We start from the raw sequence: 24,541 nt of genomic DNA, 5'->3' as shown, positions 1-24,541 counted from the left end.
AGTTTTCTGTAAACTGGATCGAGTTCCTTGTAGCATTCAAATACAAACCCAGAAAGGCTTTTGCAGATAAACAGATTGAGTCACACATCATAGAATTCATACTATTACGTTAAGCATGATGATTTCATTTTGAAGTAAATAATTTATTTACAGAATTTATTAACGTTTTATAAATCAGTATTTACCAAACTGCTCACTTTTCTGGACAGTTTTTTTTTTTCGCTTTGCTTTTCCACCCTGAACCTCAAAACTTATTTACAGCACTTTAAATGATGCATAAAGGGGTTTTTGGTTAATAATTTAAGTTGTGAAAGACCAAATATTTGACATTACATTGGAAAAATGGAAAAATGTTTATGTGTATTCCTGCTCCATGATCTTTTCTTTGGTACACCTCTTTTTCTGACACTCACCTCTGTAAGATCTAATAAATACAAAACACCATCATTTTCTTTCGTAAAAGCCACATCTCACCCTGAGAAAGTAATCTCCTTGAAGCACCCATATCCTAAATGCTGAAAAATAACAGGAAGCCCAGACTGAAGGTTGAAAGATGTTGATTAAGTAGAAGTTTGAAATAGATACTAAAGCTTATGTAACTATCTTCAAAGACCAGGATGTCTTTCTGTCTGGGCTTTGACGCTGACAACTCCACATTCTTCTTGTTTCTGCTGGTGAAGTCACAAACTGCTCAGAGCATGAAAACATAGTTGTGATCATTTTTTCTAATATTTGGAACAGTTTTCAATAAAAGACAATTACTTTGGGGGCAACCCAAAACTAAAAGATAAAGTTAAATTAATACCTTTCTTCATATGAATGTTATGAAGTGGCTTAACATTTAGCTTACCACTACAGTTAATAGCTATCAAACAAACCAGCGCCACCATCTGATTTCATTCTCAGATGTTTGAAGTTGTTTAGAGGACTAGTTATATGTGTACAAATACCGGTTAAGTTTGCTACCTTTTCTTTGTCACTGATTCTGTTCATAATTTTTATGGACAGAGTTTCTAGGCCTATCCAAGTGGTGGAAGGCTTCCACTTGGGCGGACTCAGAATCGTCTCTGCTTATTGTGGATGCTGTGGTTCTGTTGGATTCATTGGGTGAATGCCTTCAGCTCGCACTGTCCTAGGAAAGGCTGGGTGTTCCCCCGGACAAGCTGCAGGAGGTGGAGGAGAGGGAGGTCTGGGCTTCTCTGCTTAGGCTGCTGCTCCCACGACCCGGCCCCAGATAAGCGGAGGAAGATGGATGGACCTTTCCAGTGACCTTTTGTGAAAGGTATCAATCATATACAGGTCTACTGCTGTCCTCGATTACTCTAGCTGATTGAAGCTTGTATTGTGATACTAAGTGGGATTGTAAAAGAGAAAATAAAACCTGATGTGAGTTGTACTCAAAAATGTTCTCGCCCAATTTCTGTGATAAATCCCGCTTTTAAGTTTATATATACTTGATCCGTGTGCAGATGGTCAAGAGGAAGGAGATCTGATGTAACCATGACAACTGAGTTTTTTAGGGTTTGTTTTTCTTTCTGTCTGTCTGTCAGTGAAGACAATGGAAAAAAAAAAGGAAATGCTGTAGAACGGTATCGTTAATCAAATCAATTGAAGTTAAGTCAGTTTTTATCACAAATGCTTGCATTGGGTGTCCTCAGATACTGTGACTGTGTTCATAATTAATAATAAGTATTCAGTTTGTTTACTTGCTAACATCCAAACATGCTGCTGAATGCTGCTTTGGTGCCACTGATGACTTTAGACCAGGAGTGGGAAACATTATTTCTCAGGGGCGTGAACTGACAGATAAAGCATGCAAAGGGGCATAGCTGGGTTAAAATATAATGCACACAGCACTGAATAACAAAAGAATAAGTCAAGTCAGTGAAATGTAAACACTCTTAACTTAAAATAAACCCACTGAAGTGCTCCATCAACCTTTAATCCTTTTAAACTGTTACATTGTCTTCAAACTAGCATTTGATAAACTTTAGCTTTTAGCATGTTATGCTCAATATTAAGTTGTGCAGGGTTATGACTTAATGACTACAGAATTGAATTCATTGCATATTAAAGTATTTCATTATCGGTACATTAGCAGTGCAGCACTTCATCATTTTCCACATATACTGTGTATCATGCACACTGTCCCGCTTTGTTGATGTTTATCATTAAAGATATTTTTAAGTGAAACTGTAGTCCAATGTTCAAGCGCAGCCCACAGAGACTTGGCAACGCTACCCCAGGAGAAATGAGGAATGAGGGCTACATTACTATAAAAATATTGGCCACTTTAAACAAGAACATCTGTGTGGGTGGACTGTGAGTGTGCAGAGGCATTAATTGTTGCAGACAAAATGACAGTTAGTGATTAAGCACAAAGTAGAATTGATTGCTAAAATGAATTTAGTAAAGCACCAGATGGGTAATTATATGAGCTCTCAACAATGATTGCTGCCACTTCAGGTGAGCCGACAAATTGGTATTAGTATTAGTAGTTGTATCGGGAGGTTTCTGGCTTTATCTGTGGAAGAGTAAAATAAATTGGGATCAGAAAAGTGAAAGGCTTGTGATGACCTCTTCTTCGTCACCATCACCACAGGGCTGCATTTCTAAAAAGGAGAGAAAGCCTGTAATTTCCTGATGTCTACATTAGCGAGATTAGGGATTTAGGTCATTGTTAATGTCATTTCTTTTTACTAAAAGGTGAAACTATTTAAAGTATTCTCTGAAAAGCTTCAGGGATTTTACAGGATGTCACCTCCATTTTGGAAGAAGGGCAAGTTTAATCGCTGCTTTAAGGAAGCCCAAAGTATCAAGTAGCACCACTGATTGCCTTTAAATTTCCATGAAAGCATGCCGTCATGCGATTGTGATGTTTTAGGTGCTTTACCATTGCGCAGTGTTGTTTTGTACCCTCCTGAGCACAAAAGGGCTTTCCAGCCTGCTTGCCAACATGACACCTTTAACGTTGGTTTTCACTCTCATCTCTCCTTATGCCACCTGTTGGCCCCAGTCATACTACTATCAGCACAAGCCGTGACCTCTTTCCCTGTTGCATAACCGCCACACAAACAAGTTGCTCTGAAAACGAACCAATCACCTTGTCCTTGTCAAATAAATCAGTGTTTAGGTTTCACCACGATCTGATCCCCCTGTCACAACATAACACGACCACAGTCATGGACTGAGGTAGCTGGCCAAGCAACATGACAGTGCTGTGTTCCTCACGTATCCTTCTGTGGAAGTCGATTTCCTCTCCATTTCCTCCTGAGCATCCTGCGTGAACCCACAAACCCTCCAGTGTGTTTGTTTTGAATGACTTTGCGGAGTGTCTTCTGTGTCGCGAAGCCACGGCTATGTTATCACGAAGCTCCTTCTGGATGGGATAGAAAATAAACATTTGAAGTTTGGGAAACCAATTAAGCTTATAATCTGCAGGCTACGAAAGGATCTGAAGTCAACATCACATGCAGGAGGCATTTCAGACTCCCACAAGAGTTTACATTTCTTCTTGATGTTTATATCTCTAAAATAAATCAGAGTCAATCAGTTCATTTCCAAAAGCTGATAATGAATCAGTGTGTCGTGGATGTGCAGAGAGGAAAGATGCTCTGTTTGCTTTTTTAACTACCCTCATCTTTTAAAGACACAAACGTCAAGGATATCATAGACTCTTGTGATTCTTGGGTTCATAGACTCTGAATCGTTTAAATAGATTAAGCTGTTTTCTTAAGTAGCAACCTGCGTTACACAAATGGCAACCACTTAAAATTAAGTAAGATCAGTAAGACAGTTTCAATCACTTATAAAATAATAAAAAAAAGTCACAAATATTCATCATAAAACTTCTGTGGAATCCTTAACCCTTGTGCCCTCCTCAAATTTCACAGTCTTTTGACAGCTTCGCGGACAAAAATGTACACACAAAAAATCTGCCATAAAATCCTCATATAACAATTGTTTTTTTGTTTTTGTTTTGCTGCTTTTTATAAACCAGTTAATCAACTTGAGTCCATATCAGAACGATCAAAATTACATTATTTTCAGGATTTTAATCATTTAAATGCCAGTTCAAAACACTGGAATGATTAAGGAAATATTTAAACAAGCATAAATTGCACACCTTATTTGTTTTTTTTACTACATAACAAAATGCTTTTTTCCCATGATATAACTCCATTTTGCTACTAACTAAAGAATACTAAATACATTTTTAAAAGTGCCCGATTGGAGGCTCCACTCTGCACACCTCACCTCACAGGTATAACTGAAGCTTGTTAGTTTGGTGACCCCTTCCTGCGGTGTGCACATCACAGTTGAGATGCTTTCAATTGCTCCTCTTTAAGTTTAGGAAGAACCTCAAAAATTATAAGACCAAGCCTACATTTAATTAAGAAGTAAAGTCATTTCTGGGCTTTATTACCCGAGGATGACCACAGCAGATTTTCTTGGATATGGATTCTCAAGAACATAAAGCTTTTCTTCTGCTCCACCTCAGGTCTGCCTCAGCTCATCTGATGGTAAATGGTAAATGGACTGATTCTTATATAGCGCTTTTCTACTCTCCCGGAGTACTCAAAGCGCTCTATACAACATGCCACATTCACCCAGTCACACCCATTCTCACAAGCACTTTATCTGTCCTTAGTGCTTTTTCTAACTACATTCACACACATTCATACTCCGATGGACGCATCGGAGAGCAACTTGGGGTTAGTATCTTGCCCAAGGATACTTGGCATGCAGACTGGAGGAGCCAGGGATCGAACCACCAACCTTCCGATCAGTAGGTGACCTGCTCTACCTCCTGAGCTACAGCCACACCACATCTGATGCAAACAGTTTGTCTTTGTCACATTTTTTCCTAATGTCAGCAACCATTCCCTTATTTTTGTTGATGTTGAGCAGTAGATTACAGGATTTTCCTACTTGTCACGACATGGTCAAATCTCCATGTCTGGGGGTGCATTCATGGCTGACTCTTTTTATCCCCTTGCTTAGGGCGAATGGATTTTGCTAAAATCATATTGTTTAAATCAGTAGTTATTTACTTATTATGGGGGTTTTTTTTGCTCCACACCTGAGATTTTCTATTAATTTCTTTTTTCCCAGTTTTTAAACCCCAATGATATTACAGTTTTTTCTGATTGCTTAAGCACATTTTTTGTAACTATTGGCTATTTTTGCAAAACTCTACACACAAATAAGAAAACCTGTCACCCAATTATCAAAACATTGTAGTTCTCTTGCAAAAGCGAACACAGCTAGATTAACTCTTCACACCTTCGTAAAAATGGTGTTTTCGTATCAAACAGTACACACAAGCCATCATCTACTAAGCACACAATGCGCCAACTGCACACTGATGGTATGAATACAAAACACATCTGGCTTTTGCTTTCTCTGTGCACAAGCTAGGCCATGTCAGTTTGAGCTCATACTTTTGTCATAGGTCTGTAAACATGGAGGGATCCAAACTTCAAGTACTGGTGTTTATTTACACACATCAAAACAAACACAAGTGTTTATTTCCAAGTATAGGATTATTTGCAATCGCCATATTGACTATATGGGTTTCTTGGTCTGCAGTGAACAGGCTTCCTCTGCCCCCAGCATCTGGTCATCTAGCAATTCTGTAAAGTAACAATTTCAGTATTTTTACATCTATGGTATTGTTGTGTTTCTCATTAGCATATGGCAGTGCTACAAATCTTAGTGCAAAGTGACTGTACTAACCGATACTCATTTCAAAATGTCCTTATGATGCTTGCTACAGTGTAGCGGCTCGAGTTAGGCTGAACCCGTCGACCAGCTTCCCTCAGGGTCATTCCACGGTTGATTACATGGTCCACTATTGTAGCTCTGATGTCATCAGCAATTCTATTTCTTACTCTTCTTACCCTTCCTCTGCCCCCTCCTCGTCCTCTTCCCCCCTCCTCGTCCTCCTCTCCCCCCTCCTCGTCCTCCTCTTGTTCCTCCTTGTCCTTGTCGTCCTCTTCATCCTACTTCTTCACCTCCACGTCCTCTTCCTCGGCCTCCTCTACTTCTCACTCTTCCTGCTCCCTCCATTGTACTCCACACACAGAGCTTACCTGTATTATAGTGCTTGGGCTGATTGCAAAGTGAACTAATTATCTAAAAAAGTTTTTACATGTGACAGTGTGCCAGACAGTTGGCAAAATAGTGTAAATAATAGCCATAAATGTGTATAGTTTTGCTAGGAGTGTGTTGATCATTTGGAAATTGAGTGTAAAGCAGTGAGCTGTGTTTACAGTTCTGCAAAAAGAGTGCTGTGCAGTGGATTGTAGCTACAGGTTTTCAAAGTGTGTGTTACAAAATGGCAAACTGAGTGCAAAGCAGTGTTTGTGCTTTTAGTTTTGCAAACTCAGTGAGTGGTTTTGCTATAAGTATTAATAGTTTTAGAAAATGTGCTATAAGAATCACAGTTAGGGTTTAAGCATTCAGAAAAAACTGTAATGTTGCCTCACATTTTGTATGAAGTTTGACAACAAGGTATAGTGAATTTACTTATGAGGGGAGTCTTGCTCATTGAATCAAACTAGCATCCCAGAGTATCTGGAGCCTATCCCAGCTGACACTGGACAAGATGCAGGGTACACTCTGAAAGTTGCCAGTCCATCACAGGGCTAACACAAAGAGACAGACAACCTTCCTCACCTACACATCCTCTGTCTGGATAAGCCAACCGGCAGCTTCTTGAACAAGAACAACTATAATATGAGTGACCTTTAGTTGACTCCAGTGAACAAGCAGCAATAGTAATTGGCTGACTGCTGTACTAAGCTCTCAAACTCTTTGAATCTATGTTCAAAGACATTTCAGATAAATGCTGAGTTTGATGTCCAGTATTTGGCCCCTGTGGACACAGATGGCAGCTGATCTGCTCCTCTGTAGTGTAAACTTCTTCCTCTCTCAATGAATTCAAAAGAAATCTGTATTGATTTACTGCAGTGAGCTTGTTAAGGTTGTCAGGACTGTCATCGTGAACTCCTTTTCCTGGATCCTTCACTGATATGGATCTTATAAACAGCCTCCTTACCCAACAGCTTTCCAACTGAGAGACTACACAGCGAGGGAGTGGGTCTCAATTATCTCTCTTCTCTTTTAACGTGCATTTTGTTTATTTTACTGGTGTTTATTCAGTCATTAAACAGCTGTCTCAACAAACTAATGTTATAGTCTAGCCACTGAAGTGACAACATACATCTGCAGAAACAGTTTAACTGTTATTTTTTGTGTGTGTAAGCTGTGATTGCATAGTCATCAACTAATGAGGAAAATTAGGTGAGCAAATTGAACATTAGCTGTAAAATTAGACACATTCAGTGGCCCAAATCACAGACTGTGAAACCATTTAAATAAAGCCGTGATCGTAAGTTACAACGTAACTGCTGCAATGAAACGCTAATGTGCCTGTTTCACAGATGCAAACATTAACATTTAGGTGCTTTGAGTGAGTTTAACTATTTTGAAAAGAATCAGAACTGCATCAAGAGAATGAGATGTTGGGGGAAGAAGGCGGGGGGAAACAGAAGGAGGAAGATGAGGACAAGGAAGAGGAAGAGCTTTCATTGTGGCTGAGCCCATCGTGTAAGGGAATATGTCTGCTGTACAGCCAAAGGAAACATTGCTGAAAATGGAGAAAAAACATTTGCCCAGACAGAAAAGGAATACAGGATGAAGCTTCTTTTATTTTAACTGCTTATGTTGCAGTTTTTTTTCAGTTTGTTTAAAATTAAATTTTCATTACAGATATTGTTTTACTTATTACAAGCAGTTTGAAGCATATTGTGATTTTAACTGTATCACTGTTTCTTAATTTATTAAAACCAGCTGGGATAAGCTCCTTTTGATAAGTCAGTCTGGATGACAAAAGCAATGGTCATCCTCTGCTGAGTGGGTGCAAACACAAAAAGCACACTTTGAGCCGATCCAAGCGTAAATAGCTCCCTCTGCTGGTTGCAATTAAAACTACACGTACAAAAGTCAAAGGAGCTTGCAAAGAAAAGCGTCGGGACTTCTTTAAGTTGCTTGAAGACGTTTCACCTCTCATCCGAGAAGCTTCTTCAGTTTTAAGGTCAAATGGTGGGGAGTCCCAGTTTCAAACCTAGTGGGAGTATCCCCCCACAGAGGGACAAAAGGACCCCCTGATGATCCTCTAATCGCCTGAGCCAAGGTGTGAAACTGGGTGTGGTTCCCAATCAGCCAGGGTTTCGGGTGAGCTCATTGTGAAATCTGGCCCCACCTTATCATGCGAATTCCTGAGGTCAGATGGCCCATACACGTACAAAAACAGTTTTTTTCTCCATTGCAGTATCTGTTTTTAATATCAATTTAAAACTTTTTTTTTTTAATGGCCTACATTAGCTTAGGACGTTTCTATTACTACATGTTACTTCTAATACATTACACGTTAGAGAGAAAGAATTACTTTCCACTCGATTATATGAAGTCTAAATTTGGCAGGATATTTAAAAGTTTAGGATGTTTGCATGTCAAATATATCAATAACTTGCACATATTAGAGAAACCAACATTAGCTAAAACAACTGATTAAGCCTGTTATTTTAAGGTTTGTACAAAGAATTATGATTGTCTAACAAACTCAATCATTTGTGTAATGTTCAGCAGTTAGTTGATAATATAATAAAACAAATAATCCTTAATTAAAAATTAATTTAAAAATTAATTAAAAATACTCTGTTCGTATTTTGTTTTACTGTTTTAGAGCATAAAGAGAAAACAGAATCTGGATGCTAAAAAGGAAACCTGCACATGCAAAAAACATTTGAATAGAACAGTCAACATCTGTTTTACTGTTGAATAATACATAACCATAAAATGTTGTTTATATTTTAATAACAGCCTGTAATATAATACCAGTCATGTAATACTCACAGGGTTAGTGGATCCTGACACATGTTTAACATGTATCAGTCATTTCATTTATTTACTTGCTTTTCTAGCAGGTCTCCATTCTGGGAGGGAACCTGCCCTATGCTCTGCTCAGGTTACTTCATCATTTCTCATGAGGTCATGAATAAAGAGGATCATCCCCAGCCACCTACTAAGAAACTATGTAAACTCTGAGTCAGACTTGTCCTCGCAGTGGGTCAATCCTGTGCTGTCGCGGGTCAGTTTAATCAAGTTTCAGCCACAGGAATTGGCTACGGTTACAAGGTATTAAATAAATTAAGATGTCTACAAAAAAGAAAAAAGAAGTCAGAGAGCAGTGGAGGAAACCTAACAGGTTTTTCACCAGATGAGTAGTTGAGTGAGTCAAAGGAGACTGAAGAAGAAGAAGGACAAGGATGAAGCAGGATGTAATTCTGACTAATCAGGGTCTGATATGAGGAGCATCTAGAAAAAAAAAGGAAAATCAGGTTAAGAAGACAAAAGAGTATTCAGCAGCAATAATGAAGTTAATGACAGCAGAACCAAGGGTAGCACGAGAGGAGAAAAGTTTCCTGATGTGATTGAAACCACAAAGAAGAAGTCTTCAGTCAAAGATGGGATCAAAGGACAAAAAATCCAAGAAAGAGGAGGACCCTGAAGAAGAGGAAGGGAAAAAGAAAAAGAAAGACAAGAAGAAGAAAGGTTCAGTAAAGGGAGACAGTGATGAAGACACCAAGAAGACAAAAGGCAAGAAGAAGAAGATTGAAAATTATGTTGAAATCTATGAGAAAGAGCTTCGTACCTACGAGCCAGAAAAAGTGGAGAACTACGAGGATGAGTATCACAAAAAGAAAGGTGAACTTTTTTTTCATCACTTGTAAAATGCAGAATTCAAGATGAGGGAGCAGCAGGTGCAAAATATGTATATTCAGGAGAATCAAGGACAATATAATGTCAGTTCTGCTTCAGGAAAGTTATTCGACACCCAGAGGACAGGTGGATCTTTGCAGTTTCAGGAGTCTCACTGTCTCTAGCAGTGTTGCTGCCTTAGTTTAATGTTCATGAGGCGGATGAACATAGTGGTGTAGTGAACATAATGTCGTTAATCTTTACGTGGGGTGGTTTCACGTCCATCCCAGTCCACAACAACCCAAAGCAAAGTCACACTGAACCTAACAAAAAGAAACATCATCTTACAAAAACAAAGAAACACAATGACATGCACCACAATATTGTAAACTTTAAATGTTAGCACTTTATTTGAGTGTTTAGACGGCTATTCACACTCACATTCAAGCAAAAGAAGTGAAAGAAAATGGATGGATGGATTTTAGGTTTATCTTTAAAGTATTTAATTATATAAATAAATCTTGTTGTTTCAAGAAGTAAGAAATATAAAGATATATATTTGAGATTTGTTTAGTTTTAGCAATTTAATTTAGATGTAGTGGAGGGGAATTAAAAGTCATTTGAAGAACAATTAAGCTTAAATCTTGTCATGTATTTGACTTGTGTGTTGTTTCATCATTAAATATTTTTTCATAATCTAAGTAAAACTCAGGTTAACCAGTTACATGTCATGATAGCAGCTCTTAGTTGTGCCTGTCCTCTGGGTGCTCCTGTTTCCTCCCACAGTTCAAAGACATGCTTGTTGGGTTAATTGGTGATCCTGAACTGGCTGAAGGTGTGGATGTGAGAACGTAGAGTAACCTGCTCGTTCCGTGTCTAAGGATTAGCTCAAGCCCTCCCAAACAATTCTATTAGTAAACATAAGAAATGGAACACCTTTAACTTCATCAGATAAACACATCACTTGAATAGACCTTCATTATGCCTGGTTCCAATGATAACCAACCAAAATGATGGACAATTTTGAGAGGAAAATAAGCAATAATCATAAGATTTGTATGTTTTATCTTGGATATTGTGTCACAGTGGATTACTCCATCTAGGGTGCCTCATGACTAGTCCAAAAAAAGGACACATCTCAACAAGTCATAGCCTAACGGTCAGACATGTGGCCACTAGTATCATTCTTGGCTTACTTGCCCAGTATGACATTTCTTTTTGACCAGTTCAAAGCAATACTTATTGCTTCATAATCATCTAATTGGATACAGTGACTATCCTATATAAAATATTTAAGATTCAAAGTATCTGTGAGAAACTTTTGAATTAGTGCATTAAATATGGCAACCTATTGTCTTATCTGAAAACATAACTGGAAACATCTGTGTGGGTTTGAATAAATTAAGCTTACGATAAGTTTCAGAAGGCCAGAAGTACTAAAACTCAAATGCACACTGTCACCTAGTATGTATGTATTTATGTTTACCACAATACCATAATGCATCTTCACACGTTACTTGGTTTTATTGTTCTCTTCTTTTTGAACCCTGTAGTGTACGAGGTGGTTGCCATCACTGGTGATGAGAGAGGAGCAGGCACTGATGCCAATGTGTTTATTACTCTTTTTGGAGAGTATGGCATCACACCCAAAGTCCACCTGGCTAGCAAGTAAGTCAGCTTTAAAGATTAGTGGAGTTTAGATATAAGCTTGCCTGCAAGTGTAATAAAGATGAAATGACCTGGTTAAATAAACAGCAAAGAGTGATCACTCTAAGAGCCTCCAGTTCAAAATAAACCCTGTCATTTCAGTATTTATTTTCTATATGAACTAAAACGATGTCTTTCCTCCTCTTTCACAGCACAGAAAAGAAGTATGTATTTATTGTTGTGTTAAAAAATTGCTGTGACAGCTTAGCCATCAGATTGTGCTGTGGTTTCTCCTGCATGATTTTCTCAAAGTTTGCATGACTTTGGTAATTATTTTCCTAGATTTACATTTTTACTTCTGATTAGTTTGTATTTATTTTTTACTGAATATTATGATGTGTCAAAAGAGGATGAAGTTCAGGTGACTTCTGAATTTTAACCTTTTTTGGTATTTCAGGAGTTGCACAGCATTCGAAAGGGCCAAAACAGATGTGTTCAGAATTAGAACTCACAATGTTGGATCCTTGAAAAAGATACGGTTTGTTAGACATGAGATATTTTTAACACCCTTAACCATTTTTTTTTTTACCAGGAACATGTAATTTATCCACATGTTTCTGTTTCTCCAGGATTGAGCATGACAACACTGGCCTTAATCCCAGCTGGTTCTTGGACAGAGTCGTGGTAACGGATGTGATTCGACCTCATCTGAGGTTCTATTTTGCTTGTAATAACTGGCTCAGTAAGATAGAAGGAGATGGCCTTTATATCAGAGACCTGCTGGGCAGCATAGACCCCATGGACATACCCAAATGTATGTATGCATAGATAAAACCCTCTAAGTATTTAGTCGGCATTAGCAGCTGACATGTTTTTAAGAAGTTTATATATCAGGTTTGTCTTTAAACTCTGCAAAAATTGTGACTTTTTTGTACTTTTTCTTAATTTTCCAGATAATAAATTTGTTGTGAGTGTTTTCACTGCAGATGTAAAAGGCAGTGGCACAGATGCAGATGTCTTTATTAACATCTTTGGGGAGTTTGGAGATACAGGTAACACGTGCAGCATATCTGGTCACTTAAGTTTGACCCAAAGAGAAGCACTTTAATGAAACTATAATGAATAAATGAAACTATAATATGTTTGCTATAATTTATTTATTTATTCATTGATTCTATTTTAGGAGAGAGGCGACTTGACAACGACAAAAATAACTTTGAAAAGGGCACAGAGGACAAATTCACCATCGATGCACCGAACTTGGGCAAAATTAGAAAGATCACCATTGGACATAATAACAAAGGCTCCTCAGCAGGATGGTTTGTGGAGAAGGTAAGAAACAGACACATAAACAGACAGGACAGATATTGTTTACAAGACTGTTCCCCTATGAGTCTGTAAAATAAAATGATGTTGACATGATTCTAATGGTCAAAAGATATGCCCGTCATGAAAAATGACTTCCATTTGTTGTATAATACATTAAGGATTTTACTGTGCATTATCTTGAAACAAAAGAGTCTCGCTGTGCCGCTGCCCTGCTTCTGCAGTCGTACTTAAGACATGTGATCTCCTTGTTTCCTGTCGGCCGTCTCATCCGAGACCAGCGTCCCTGCACCTCCAACACATACAGTGAGAGATGAGTTCATTCAAACAGACACGCGAAACACGCATGTCTTCATTCTACCTGCTGTGTAAAGGGACACCATGCCCCATTAAGAGATTGCCTTACAGCAAACAGACAGACGAGTCGGTAGATTTGTTGGTTACTGCAGCACAGGCTGACACCAAAGATCAGTAGTGACAATGTTGCTGAGTCATATTCTATTTGCATTTCAAATGTGTTTTGTGCAGCCACTAAATTACTTATTACACTGAGATAAATTCTGGACTAAAAGATTCTGAGCAATTATTTGAGGCTAGCTTAGTTTTTGTCATTGCTACTGAAACCTCTATAAGCTACGGAAGAGGATTAGGGCCACTGGATAAAAAATCTGAGAAAAAAGTCATAATTCTGACTTTTTTCTCAGAATTCTGACTTTAATCTCAGAATTCTGACTTTAATCTCGGAATTCTGACTTTTTTTCTCGGAATTCTGACTTTAATCTCAAAATTCAGACTTTTTTTCTCAGAATTCTGACTTTAATCTCAGAATTATGACTTTAATCTCAGAATTATGACTTTTTTTCCTCAGAATTCTGACTTTAATCTCAGACTTCTGACTTTAATCTCAGAATTATGACTTTTTTTTCTCAGAATTCAGGAAAAGAAGAAAAAAAAAGATGTGCCCACTTTTTTTTCCCAGTGGCCCTAATCCTCTTCCGTAATAAGCAATATACAAAAATTCTGTGTTAAATAAAAAATGTACATTTTATTACAGTTTATCAGAAAATACAAAAATACATTCATAATCAAATCTAAGATAGCGAACACATATAAAATAACTGCAGATTTTTTAAGACCAATACCAATATTTGGTGATTTATCTATTTTATCAAATTTTTACAGTTTTTCTCCATTGGTTTGGCTCATTTCTTGAAACAGAAATTACATTCTCAAAATAACATGGACAAACCTCCAAACCTCTTGGCAAATGTTCACAACAGAATGGCATTTCTCATTCATTTTATCAAATGGCAAATGCCTTAGTACATGTCTCAATTGTCTCAGTGCATCTTTGCAAATGATTAAGTACAAGTAGCCTACAGTTATACAGTTAGCCCACATTTAGCACATTTTCCAAATGAATAGATCTTGTAGATCTAAAGTGATTAGTTGATTCTCAGTCTAATGATCATTCTCTCCAAAACATGTCAGCATGATTTCATTGTATAAGTACTCACATGCACAACCGTCTGTTCAATTGTCAAAATTGGTCAAGAACATAATACCATGAATACCATATATGAATTTCTTTGAATATTTGATAAACTGATGACAGTCATTGACAGTCAGGTGAAACTAGGTGTCACACGCAGGTGTGTTCCATGATTGTGTGCTGCCAAACACAGATGTATAGAGCTTGACCAGAGCCAGTCCGATCTCTGAACATGGATAGACAAGGCCAAGCAAACAGACAAGGGGAAGTTCTTCCTCAAGGAAGAGGAGGAAGAAGAAGAAGAAGAGGAGGACTGAGAATGCGTGGTGGAGGAATAGGGGGAAGAGGAGGCCGAGGAGCACGAAGACACTGTGCTGTCCCGAATGAAATTCGGGCCACAATTATAGACCATGTCATAAACCATGGCCTCACAATGTCAGAGGCAGGTCGTCGAGTGCAGCCTAATGTGCCTTGCTCTACAGTCTCCTCCATCATCCAAACCTTTCGCAGGGAAAACAGGTATGTACTCTATGTAATCTATAATGGAATTATATGTTATATAGGACAGGGCACTATGCGTGAGGCAAAAAATGTATAACTTACTGTAGAGATTTTGTGTGCACCTTCCTACAGTGGTAGGTCTATACTAGCAGGTGGAGAGGACTAGTGGAATGTTTTGATACTAAATATGACAAGAAATATATTGAACAAATTACTGTAAACTATGGAATTACCTAATTCATACAGTTTAGAGTAGTATTCCAGTCACTGTGCAGCGGGAGAATTAGTACAGCAACCACTGAATAAGTCCTTGTTTTTTGATTTTGTGTTCATACAATTTACTACTGTAATGTACATTTTCTTTTTACATATGTATGAAACTTTCTTTGCGTGTGAATAAAAAATGGTTATAATTTCCTTGGTAGTGTGAGTGCAATCTGTGATGTCAAACCTTGGAGGCTACTCTTTTCTGTTGTATATTGTTGGTCCTCTGCCATAGTGACAAAACATCTAAACATTTTGTATGGCAGCACTCACACAATGCCAAAGGGATGATGCATTTTGGGGGCACTGACTATTCAGATTAGAAAGAAATGTAGTTTTGACACATGAGTGAACTGTTTTAGGGGAGATATGAGCTTTTGCAGGTGGACCATGTTGTTGTGATCAACCATCCAGGTTTATTTTGACAAAAGCACCAAGAATGATGAGACTGTCCGATCTGTGTCGAGAAATGAGCCAAAGCTATTGAGAAGGATCTTTGCCATTTTGGAGACACTGACTGTTTAAATGAGAAAGAGATTTAGATTGAAGCCTGAGTGAACAGTTTTGGAAGAGATATGAGCATTTGCAGGTGAGCTATAGTGTTGTGCTAAACTGTAAGAGTGTTTTGCCAAATGATCTTAGAGTTTTGAGAATGTAATTTCTGTTTCAAGAAATGAGCCAAACCAATGGAGAAAAACTGTAAGACACATGAAACATAAACATATTTCCATAATATTTGTTATGTGAAGTTAATTATGAGTCTTTACTAAAATAACATGACAGTGCAGTTACAAGTCATCTTTTTTTATTGTTCCAAAAAGTTCAAGTTCAATTCTGGTCAGATTAGCTGGGTGTTGTGTTTGTGGTATTCTTCTTTGCCTCATAAATGTACATTTATCAGCTGTTATATTACCAATATATTGACAAATGACCAATATAAGCCGATGAGCATGCTTACTTAATAGACTTGATAGATAGATAGATAGATAGATAGATAGATAGATAGATAGATAGATAGATAGATAGATAGATAGATAGATAGATAGATAGATAGATAGATAGATAGATAGATAGATAGATAGATCATAGAGCATAAGGACAAAATGGATGCTAAAAAGGAAACCTGCGCATGCAAAACACATTTGAATAAAACAGTCATCAACATCATATTCAGCACTCTAGGAAAGGAACAGCCACTAAGTGGATACTGAATGACAATCTTGCATGTTTCACCTAGGCAGCAGACAAATGTGCTCAGTCAGCTTTCCAGCCTTTAATTAAGAAACTGTAATTTGAAACTCGGACTGCTCTGCCTCATTTCATCCTTCTACTGTAACTTTCTCTGTAAGACTGATCATAGCATTGCACTAATGTGACCTGTACTGAGCAAGCACATGAGAAGATGAAGCACCACTATCTCATTTTATTTAGGTTTTTTGATCTTTGCAGTTTCTAGTGTGACCAATTATACTGAATATTGCAGTTTTTTTCTACAGGTGATAGTAGATGATCTTGGAAACAAACTAGTGTATGAATTCCCCATCAGCCGCTGGTTTGCCATCGATGAGGATGATGGGAAGATCCAGAGGGACGTTTTGGTTGGAGGGAGTCAGCCCACAGGTGAAGATGAAATTTGGAAAATTGGTTTTTAAGCCTGAGACAATTCAACTGGCTTAAATGATGCCAGCTTCAAGGATAGTTAACAATTCGGAGCTGTCTTACAAAAAGGTTTCCCTCAGTTTTAATTAATTATTAACTATTAATGAATAACTGCAGACTAACCTTACCAGAAAGCTGTGTAAGCATTACTTCTTAGATCAGACTACTATTGTTTAGATCTGGGTTATCTGGTCCTGCTCGTATCCTTGGGAGTACGGGTGCTGTGAACCATGGCGACCCACTGGCACTACCTGCGATAAGCTAACATGTAACTGTATCCATCAGGTATTGTGTACAATGTCCAGATTGTGACAGGAAACATCCGGGGTGCTGGGACCAACTCCAAAATCCACATTGTGATGCACGGCACGAAAGGCTTGAAGAACAGTGGGAAGGTAAAGAGGAAAATCAAGACACAGAACAGAAAGCATTTTACTAATAAGTGTTGCAGGAGTCTTTATTTTCATTTCCAAGAGGAGAGATCATTTTAAGGAACTGAGCATGATTTATTGAAATAAATAAAGTTTTTGGCAATTAGACACCAATGAAGCCAGATCTCAGAGCAGAGTCCAACTGTGGTAGGAAGTAGGACAGGACCTGTGGAGACTTGATAAGGATCTCTGTCAGGATGAACTGAAGGTAGAGTCTGAAAAACAGAATGACATAGAGCACTGAGGTTAAAAGCACAGAACAGAGGCCGACTGACTCGCAGAAGGGGGGGCAAGAAAATAATTGGACCAGAGTGATGATGACAGAACTGAGTTTCACAGAATAGACTAGCAGCCCAAACACCCAAGAATCTAGGCAGATGAGTCAATGCAGATCTTCCTTATTAAACATTTGCCTTAAACTTGATTCATTTGAAAACAGAGTTGTTAAAAGTGGCCTTAACTTCAGTGGGTCTCTGCAGGTGTTTTTCTTTAACTCAACGTTTTTCTGGTCTAATGCAGGGCATTTTTTATTCTGATTTAGTCCCTTTTTTTTTACTACCTGAATCTATAAAGTAGATATAAAAGAGGGATAATTTTGAAGACTTGAGTTGAGAGACTGGTCCAGTCAAGTGCCTCCAATTAGCTGAGGTGCTGCCTCACCGGTTTCACCCTCCTTTTGTCACTCAAACCATCCCCACCTAATCATGAATTATTACAGATTAGATGAATCCACTATGGTTGATTTTACTCTCTATATAGCTGCCATAGCCATACAGAGAGCAAATCCCCTTTTTTTCCCCAGGCAGCACATTATATTTATTCTATAAATTCTTTGGCATTGTAGGATTTAAAGAACTTTTTTTGGTCACGTTTGCCAATTTACCAAGGTTGCCTCTTAATGTTAAAAGCTCATCACTTTCATTATTAAAATTAGAAACATCCTGTCTCAGAGTAACGCTGACACCGATCACCCTAACCGACCGCCCCTCCCTGAGCCTGGTTCTGCTGGAGGTTTCCAAAGGACTTGCTCTTAGGGGGTCATATGCTTGTTGGGGTTTTCGCTCTTGAATTATTGTAGGGTCTACCTTACAGTACAAAGTGCCTTGAGGCAACTGCTGTTGTGATTTGGCGCTGTGTAAATAAAATTGAATTGAACTGAATGTGTATGTATTACTGCAGATCAATGTTGTGTCAATGTGTCGCTTCTTTTTTTATAGGTTTTTAAAGGTATTTAAATACATAAAATACTCACATGCATTACATTTCTTTTCATGTGACACAATTTTCTGACCAGTGAGCATGAATTAGGTTCTTTGTGGACAAACCAGACTTAAACTTTTCCCTGTTGTGCTTAATCAAGGTCTTTTTGGAAGGAGGAAAGTTTGAACGGGACTTAACAGACATCTTTAATGTCGAGCTTGCTGCACTCCTCAGTCCCCTGAGCAGAGTCACCATTGGACACGACAACAGAGGGATTAGTACTGGGTGGTACTGCGAGAAGGTATATTTCCACAAGCACCCTTTAAAATGTGTTCATTTTCAATTAAATCATTTAACAGAACTTGCGTTCTTTGCAGGTTGTGGTTTACTGCCCATTCACTGGAATAGAGCAGACTTTCCCATGCAGTAAATGGCTGGATGAAAAGGAGGGAGATGGGTTGATAGAGAGAGAGCTCTACGAGATGGTCTCACTCAGGCAGAAGAGACAGAAAAGTGAGCTGAATGTCAGTAATTACGGCTAGTCAGCGGTGGCAGCTAATGCTGTCATTTCCACTTTTATTTCCTGAACCACTCAGTAAATGAACTCACAACCGCATCACATGTAACACAAATTTGCATAATGACTCAGTAGGCAGCCTGTCTTTATTCTGCTTTGTGTGAAATAGCCAGTAAATTAAGTCCAATATCTATTTTGAAGACATGTAACCGCTGATTGCATTTGTTATGTATTATCTTAGTTTTCTTCTGGTCGACAAACATAAACAGCAGAAGTTTATTATTTCGACATAAATTTGTAAAGTGGGCATTCCTTCACTGCCCAGCTTCATGCCCATTCACAATCACAAAAAATCACAGTTGGGAGCTGTCTGCTGCAATCACCTCAAAATGGTAGTTTCTGTCCTGAGAAGATTTTTAATGAGCAAAAATGCATTTTCAGCTGCTCCCCTGACATCTTTAAGCTCTTGTCAAAAAATCCTTCCAGAGACTTTGTGTTCCTACTGCCCTCAAATGTGTAAAGCATACTTTATTTCACTCTGCCAAAGCAATCAGGGAGAATGGATGAGCTCTTAGTCACACTGACAAACAAATTATGATGATGGCAGTCCTAATTTAAGATGATGATTTGAGTTCACATTCCTCAGAGCATCCCTGGTCGCTGTGGATCTGGACGTCGGACCTGCCCAGCGCAGGAACCGATGCTGATATCTCGTTCCAGGTGTACGGAGAAAAGGGCAAGTCAGACGAAATCAGGCTGGACAACAAAACAGACAATTTTGAACAAGGACAAGTTGACAGATTTATGGTAAGTATCCTACAATTCAGTGCTACACACATTAGTATCAGCACGTCAGATACTGAGGCTGCACACAGTAATAAACGACTTTTACCTTGACTTAAAATCACAGGTTGAACTTCCTGATTTGGGAAAACTGACCAAACTCCGTATCTGGCATGAAAAGAAGAATCCTTTTGGAGGATGGCATTTAAGCAAGGTGAGAATTTCTCAACTCTAGTAATTGGATAAATTATCTCAGCTGTGACATTTCCATACCTATTTCTGCTAGTGATTTCATAAAAATCTCAAACAGCCAGTTTTTAGGCATTCTAGCCTAGCAAACACAAGAATGGTGCTAATATAAAGAAATCAGCATCCTCAGCTCCAACTGATACAATCAAAAATCAATATCATCTTTATTCATTCAGGCAACATTAATGAAAACATTAACGAAGGAGAAGTATACATTTCCTTGTGAGCGGTGGCTGGATACTAATGAAGATGATAATGAGGTTGTGAGAGAGCTTCCCGCCACCGGAGAGCTTATTGCTGAGCCTCTGCCCTGTGTGTATATCCACATTCACCATGAACAATCCAAATCTTATTAGCTAAACAAGAAGAAGAATGTAAGCGACGATGAATTATGTTATTGTTCTCTGCAGTGATTAAATACAGAGTAACTGTCTGCACGGGGACGGTCGGTGGTAGCGGCACAGATGCATCTGTTTTCTAAATCTAATTGGAGACCAAGGGGACACCGGTGATAGGGACCTGATCAACTGCAAAAACAACATCAACAAGTTTGAGAAAGGAAGTGTATGTATATTTAGCACTGCACTCTTAAACATAGAGCTCACAAAGAAAGCTTCACTCTTGTTTTGTTTTTTCATTTAGAAGTCACATGACTGATCTTCATCCAATCTAATTGTGTGTTTTTCTAGTTGGATGAGTTTCTAATTGAGGCGGTGGCCATTGGGCAGATCCGCAGGGTGAGAATTGGACATGATGGCAAAGGTGGAGGCTCTGCCTGGTTTCTTGACAAAGTGATTGTAAGAGAGGAAGGACAAGCTGAGGCAAATGCCGTGGAGTTCCCCTGCAACAGGTGCTCTCATCAGTCACAGTTGTTGCGGGGAAATAAAATCGACACTAACTAGTCACTTTGTTAGGAACACTTCTTTAAAGACAGCCTGCCTCATTTCTTTATTTTGATGTGCACGTAAAGTAAAGATCCTGATCCTGAAGATTTTATTTGCTGCAGTGCTGGCACATGAATGAATGATTGGATGATTACATGTTCCTAAAAACATGTTTTGCAAGTATATACATAATAGTTGTTAAACTGTGTGTGTGTGTGATGGATGAGATAATAGTTTGTTTACTGAATGTGGCGTGCAGATGGCTGGCCCGCAACGAGGATGATGGACAGATTGTCAGAGAATTAGTTCCGTTTGCAGAAGGACAGCGTCTTTACAGTAAGTTAAAGGAATCTGACATTTCAGTAACGTTTGAATTTTATTGTCATGCTTATATTTGTTCTCTGTGTGTGTCAGATACCAACTATCACATCGCTGTGAAGACAGGTGACATCCCCGGAGGTAGCTCTGACTCTGATGTGTTCGTGAAGCTCTATGGCGAGAAAGGTGACACCAGTAAGATGATGCTGGTGGTCTCTGCCAACGACCTGGGGAACTACTTTGAAACAGGCCGTGTTGACATCTTCACAGTGGAAACCTTTGACATTGGACAGGTTTTTGTCATTTGATGTTGATGCCAATGTAAAGTACTATGCATAAGTCTTCCCCTTCTATTCTTTATATTTTGTTTCCATGGAAATTGACTTTTTTTTGTAATTTTTTTATGCACCAAAAGGTGATTCCCTTGTTTCTATTGTACAGACTGTGTTTTTAGCACATATTTTCATGTAGGTTTGCACATTTTTCAATAAATCTCTGCACCTATTTTCCAATTTTCCTTGCAAATTATAAAGATTATAAATAAGAGGTGGCTGGAGACTTTTACACACTACTGTAGTACTATGAAAAGCTTTACTAAAGACCTATTCTCACTTATGAAAGACACATAGCCTTTTGTGATTCATTCTATTCTATTATAGGGTAATACTATCTGTATTCTAATAAAAAAAAAAGATCTTAACTGTAGTCTAAATGCATTTGTACCCTTACTACTAATTACTGTTGCTTAGTTACTGTTACAAACACATCATAGAAACAATGTTTGTAGTGTCTGTTTGTGGACAGTGGCTTAACAACAATAATTGTCAGTAGTATTATGATATTTTATTCAATTTGCTCCAAATATGAGAGGATATTTGCTAAAGTAAAATGGAAAAAACACATAACAAAGATTCTATTGTTTTGTTTTTTCCTGTGAACTTTTAGAATTTCTGTGTGAAACGTCTTTAATAAAATGTAATTGGTATCATTTATTTATTCTTCCAGATCAACCGTCTGTTGATCGGCCACACTAACAAAGGCATGCGTGCGGGCTGGTTCTTGGACAGTGTTCAAATTTTGGTTCCAGTCCATGGAAAGAATTACATGTTCCCCAGCCACCGCTGGCTGGACGAAGATGAGGCCGATGGCAAAACAACGGTGGAGCTCTACCCAAGCGAGATCCTGGATGTAGAACAATGTAGGCAAAACATTAAGCACAGGAAGAAAAACACTAATAAACAGTATTTAAATGAGTGAGTAAGTCAAAAGTCAAAATGGGGAGTCACCTTCAGATACCAAGGTTAATAATGGAGCCCTTCAGTGAGGTTACTATGCAGATGATACTAGGGTTATTGTACTCAGCCCTAAAAATATGAGAAATAAGGCATCTAACCATCTAACTCATACTGGCGTTACTTTGGCCAACCAGTAACATTGTGATGAATCATGAGTCATTTTTGACATTTTTGATACTGAAAAACTAATTTATTACTTCTAGGCTGGGCCAGTGCAATTCATTGGTATCAAGATGTTCTGAAATTTACTTAAAAGGTCATCAGTTGATCCCGAATTCCACAGTTTGATTATTGACAGTATGACAAAGAGAAAACATATTTCTCCTGTATTAGCATTTCTTTATCGGCCACTTTTCAAGTCTAGAACTGAATGTAAAATCCTTCTCCTCACATGCAAAGCCTAGAGAAATCAGGTACCATCATATCTTAAATATTTCATAGTATCATATCATCCCAATAGAACACTTCGCTCTCAGACGGCAGGCTTACTTGTGCTTTCAAGAGTTTCCTAAAGTAGACTGGGCCCAGCACCCGGTTGATATTTGGGTGATAGACACACTCTCTTCTTTTAAGACTAAGCTCAAAACTTTCCTTCTCAGCAAAGCTTATTTGGGGATGGGTGAGGTGAACCTAAACTGCTATGCTGCTATGGTCCCAGGTCTCAGGGGGCTTCTGCAATTCATTATTATCAGGATGTCCAAAAAACTCACTGAAAAGCCTTCAGCTAATCCAAAATGCTGCAGCAAGAGTACTGACAGGGACTAGAAAGAGAGAGCATATTTCTCCTGTTTTGGCTTCCCTTTATTGGCTTCCTGTTAAATCCAGAATTGAATTCAAAATCCTGCTCCTCACATACAAGGTCTTAAATAATCAGGCTCCATCTTATCTTAATGACCTTGTAGTACCATATTACCCTATTAGAGCACTTCGCTCCCGCTCTGCAGGCCTACTTGTTGTTCCTAGAGTATTTAAAAGTAGAATGAGAGGGAGAGCCTTCAGTTTTCAGGCCCCTCTTCTGTGGAACCAGCTTCCAGTTTGGATTCGGGAGACAGACACTATCTCTACTTTAAGATTAGGCTTAAACTTTCCTTTTTGCTAAAGCATATAGTTAGGGCTGGACTAGGTGACCCTGAATCCTCCCTTAGTTATGCTGCAATAGATGTAGGCTGCCGGGGGATTCCCATGATGCATTGAGTTTTTCCTTTCCAGTCACCTTTCTCACTCACTATGTGTTAACAGACCTCTCTGTATTGAATCGTATCTGTTATTAATCTCTGTCTCTCTTCCACAGCATGTCTTTTATCCTGTCTTCCTTTCTCTCACCCAACCGGTCGCAGCAGATGGCCGCCCCCTCCCTGAGCCTGGTTCTGCCGGAGGTTTCTTCCTGTTAAAAGGGAGTTTTTCCTTCCCACTGTCGCCAAAGTGCTTGCTCATAGGGGGTCATATGATTGTTGGGCTTTTCTCTGTATCTATGAAGCGCCTTGAGGCGACTTTTGTTGTGATTTGGCGCTATATAAATAAAATTGAATTGAATTCTCATTATGCGCTGAGCATTTATTTTCCACTCTTTTCTCTCTTTTTGTTTTTACACACCACTTGCAGTTACCTAACTCTGCCTCTCTCTCCCAGTGTGTCTTTTGCTGTCTTTTCTTTCAACCAGTCCCAGCAAATGGCCGCCCCTTCCTGAGGCTGGTTCTGCTGGAAGTTTCTTCCTGTTCAAAGGGAGTTTTTCCTTCCCACCATCACCAAGTGCAAGCTCATAGGGGGTTGTCTCTTTGTTGGGTTATTTTAAAATATTTTTTAGACTGTAGGGTTTGGGGCCTGCAATATAAAGTACCTTGAGATAAAAGTTATTGTGAATTTCCACTATTTAAAAACAATTACACTGAACTGAATTATTATGTAAGGAGTTTTGAATATATGAACTTACACATCTATAGTGTATGTGTTAACACCAATGCTGCACGAAAAATACTTGTGTTCACTTTCACATTCATCGATCTGCATTTTCTAGTAATAAACTATGAGATAACAATCATGACCGGAGATGTGGTGTTTGCTGGCACAAATGCTGTAGTCTTCATCCAAATCTTCGGGGACAAGGGGAAGACGGAGGTTATCACACTCGAAAGCAGATCCAACAACTTTGAACGGAATACCACAGAAATATTTAAGGTTTCAAATCTGGATTTTATGATTTCCAAAAC

General features: G+C 38.5%; 1 protein-coding gene across 1 annotated transcript in view; it reads left to right on the top strand.

Annotated features, from left to right (window-relative positions):
- The first annotated feature begins 7,526 nt into the window (after positions 1 to 7,526).
- Positions 7,527 to 24,541, top strand: part of loxhd1b (lipoxygenase homology PLAT domains 1b) — a 38,676-nt gene continuing 21,661 nt past the window's right edge. Inside the window, 24 exon segments of the mRNA XM_085180864.1 lie at positions 7,527 to 7,614; positions 9,035 to 9,103; positions 9,417 to 9,534; positions 9,536 to 9,774; positions 11,322 to 11,436; positions 11,628 to 11,639; positions 11,873 to 11,953; positions 12,045 to 12,229; positions 12,369 to 12,467; positions 12,599 to 12,747; positions 16,495 to 16,618; positions 16,943 to 17,052; positions 18,449 to 18,589; positions 18,666 to 18,801; positions 19,452 to 19,612; positions 19,716 to 19,802; positions 20,014 to 20,149; positions 20,248 to 20,307; positions 20,310 to 20,401; positions 20,527 to 20,687; positions 20,981 to 21,057; positions 21,136 to 21,332; positions 22,045 to 22,237; positions 24,349 to 24,509. Of these exon segments, the coding sequence (XP_085036990.1) occupies positions 7,527 to 7,614; positions 9,035 to 9,103; positions 9,417 to 9,534; positions 9,536 to 9,774; positions 11,322 to 11,436; positions 11,628 to 11,639; positions 11,873 to 11,953; positions 12,045 to 12,229; positions 12,369 to 12,467; positions 12,599 to 12,747; positions 16,495 to 16,618; positions 16,943 to 17,052; positions 18,449 to 18,589; positions 18,666 to 18,801; positions 19,452 to 19,612; positions 19,716 to 19,802; positions 20,014 to 20,149; positions 20,248 to 20,307; positions 20,310 to 20,401; positions 20,527 to 20,687; positions 20,981 to 21,057; positions 21,136 to 21,332; positions 22,045 to 22,237; positions 24,349 to 24,509 (2,991 nt within the window).

The sequence above is a fragment of the Neolamprologus multifasciatus genome, chromosome 12, assembly GCF_963576455.1.
Source record: "Neolamprologus multifasciatus chromosome 12, fNeoMul1.2, whole genome shotgun sequence".
NCBI classification, from domain to species: domain Eukaryota; kingdom Metazoa; phylum Chordata; class Actinopteri; order Cichliformes; family Cichlidae; genus Neolamprologus; species Neolamprologus multifasciatus.
This window is presented reverse-complemented; position numbering and strand designations above follow the sequence as displayed.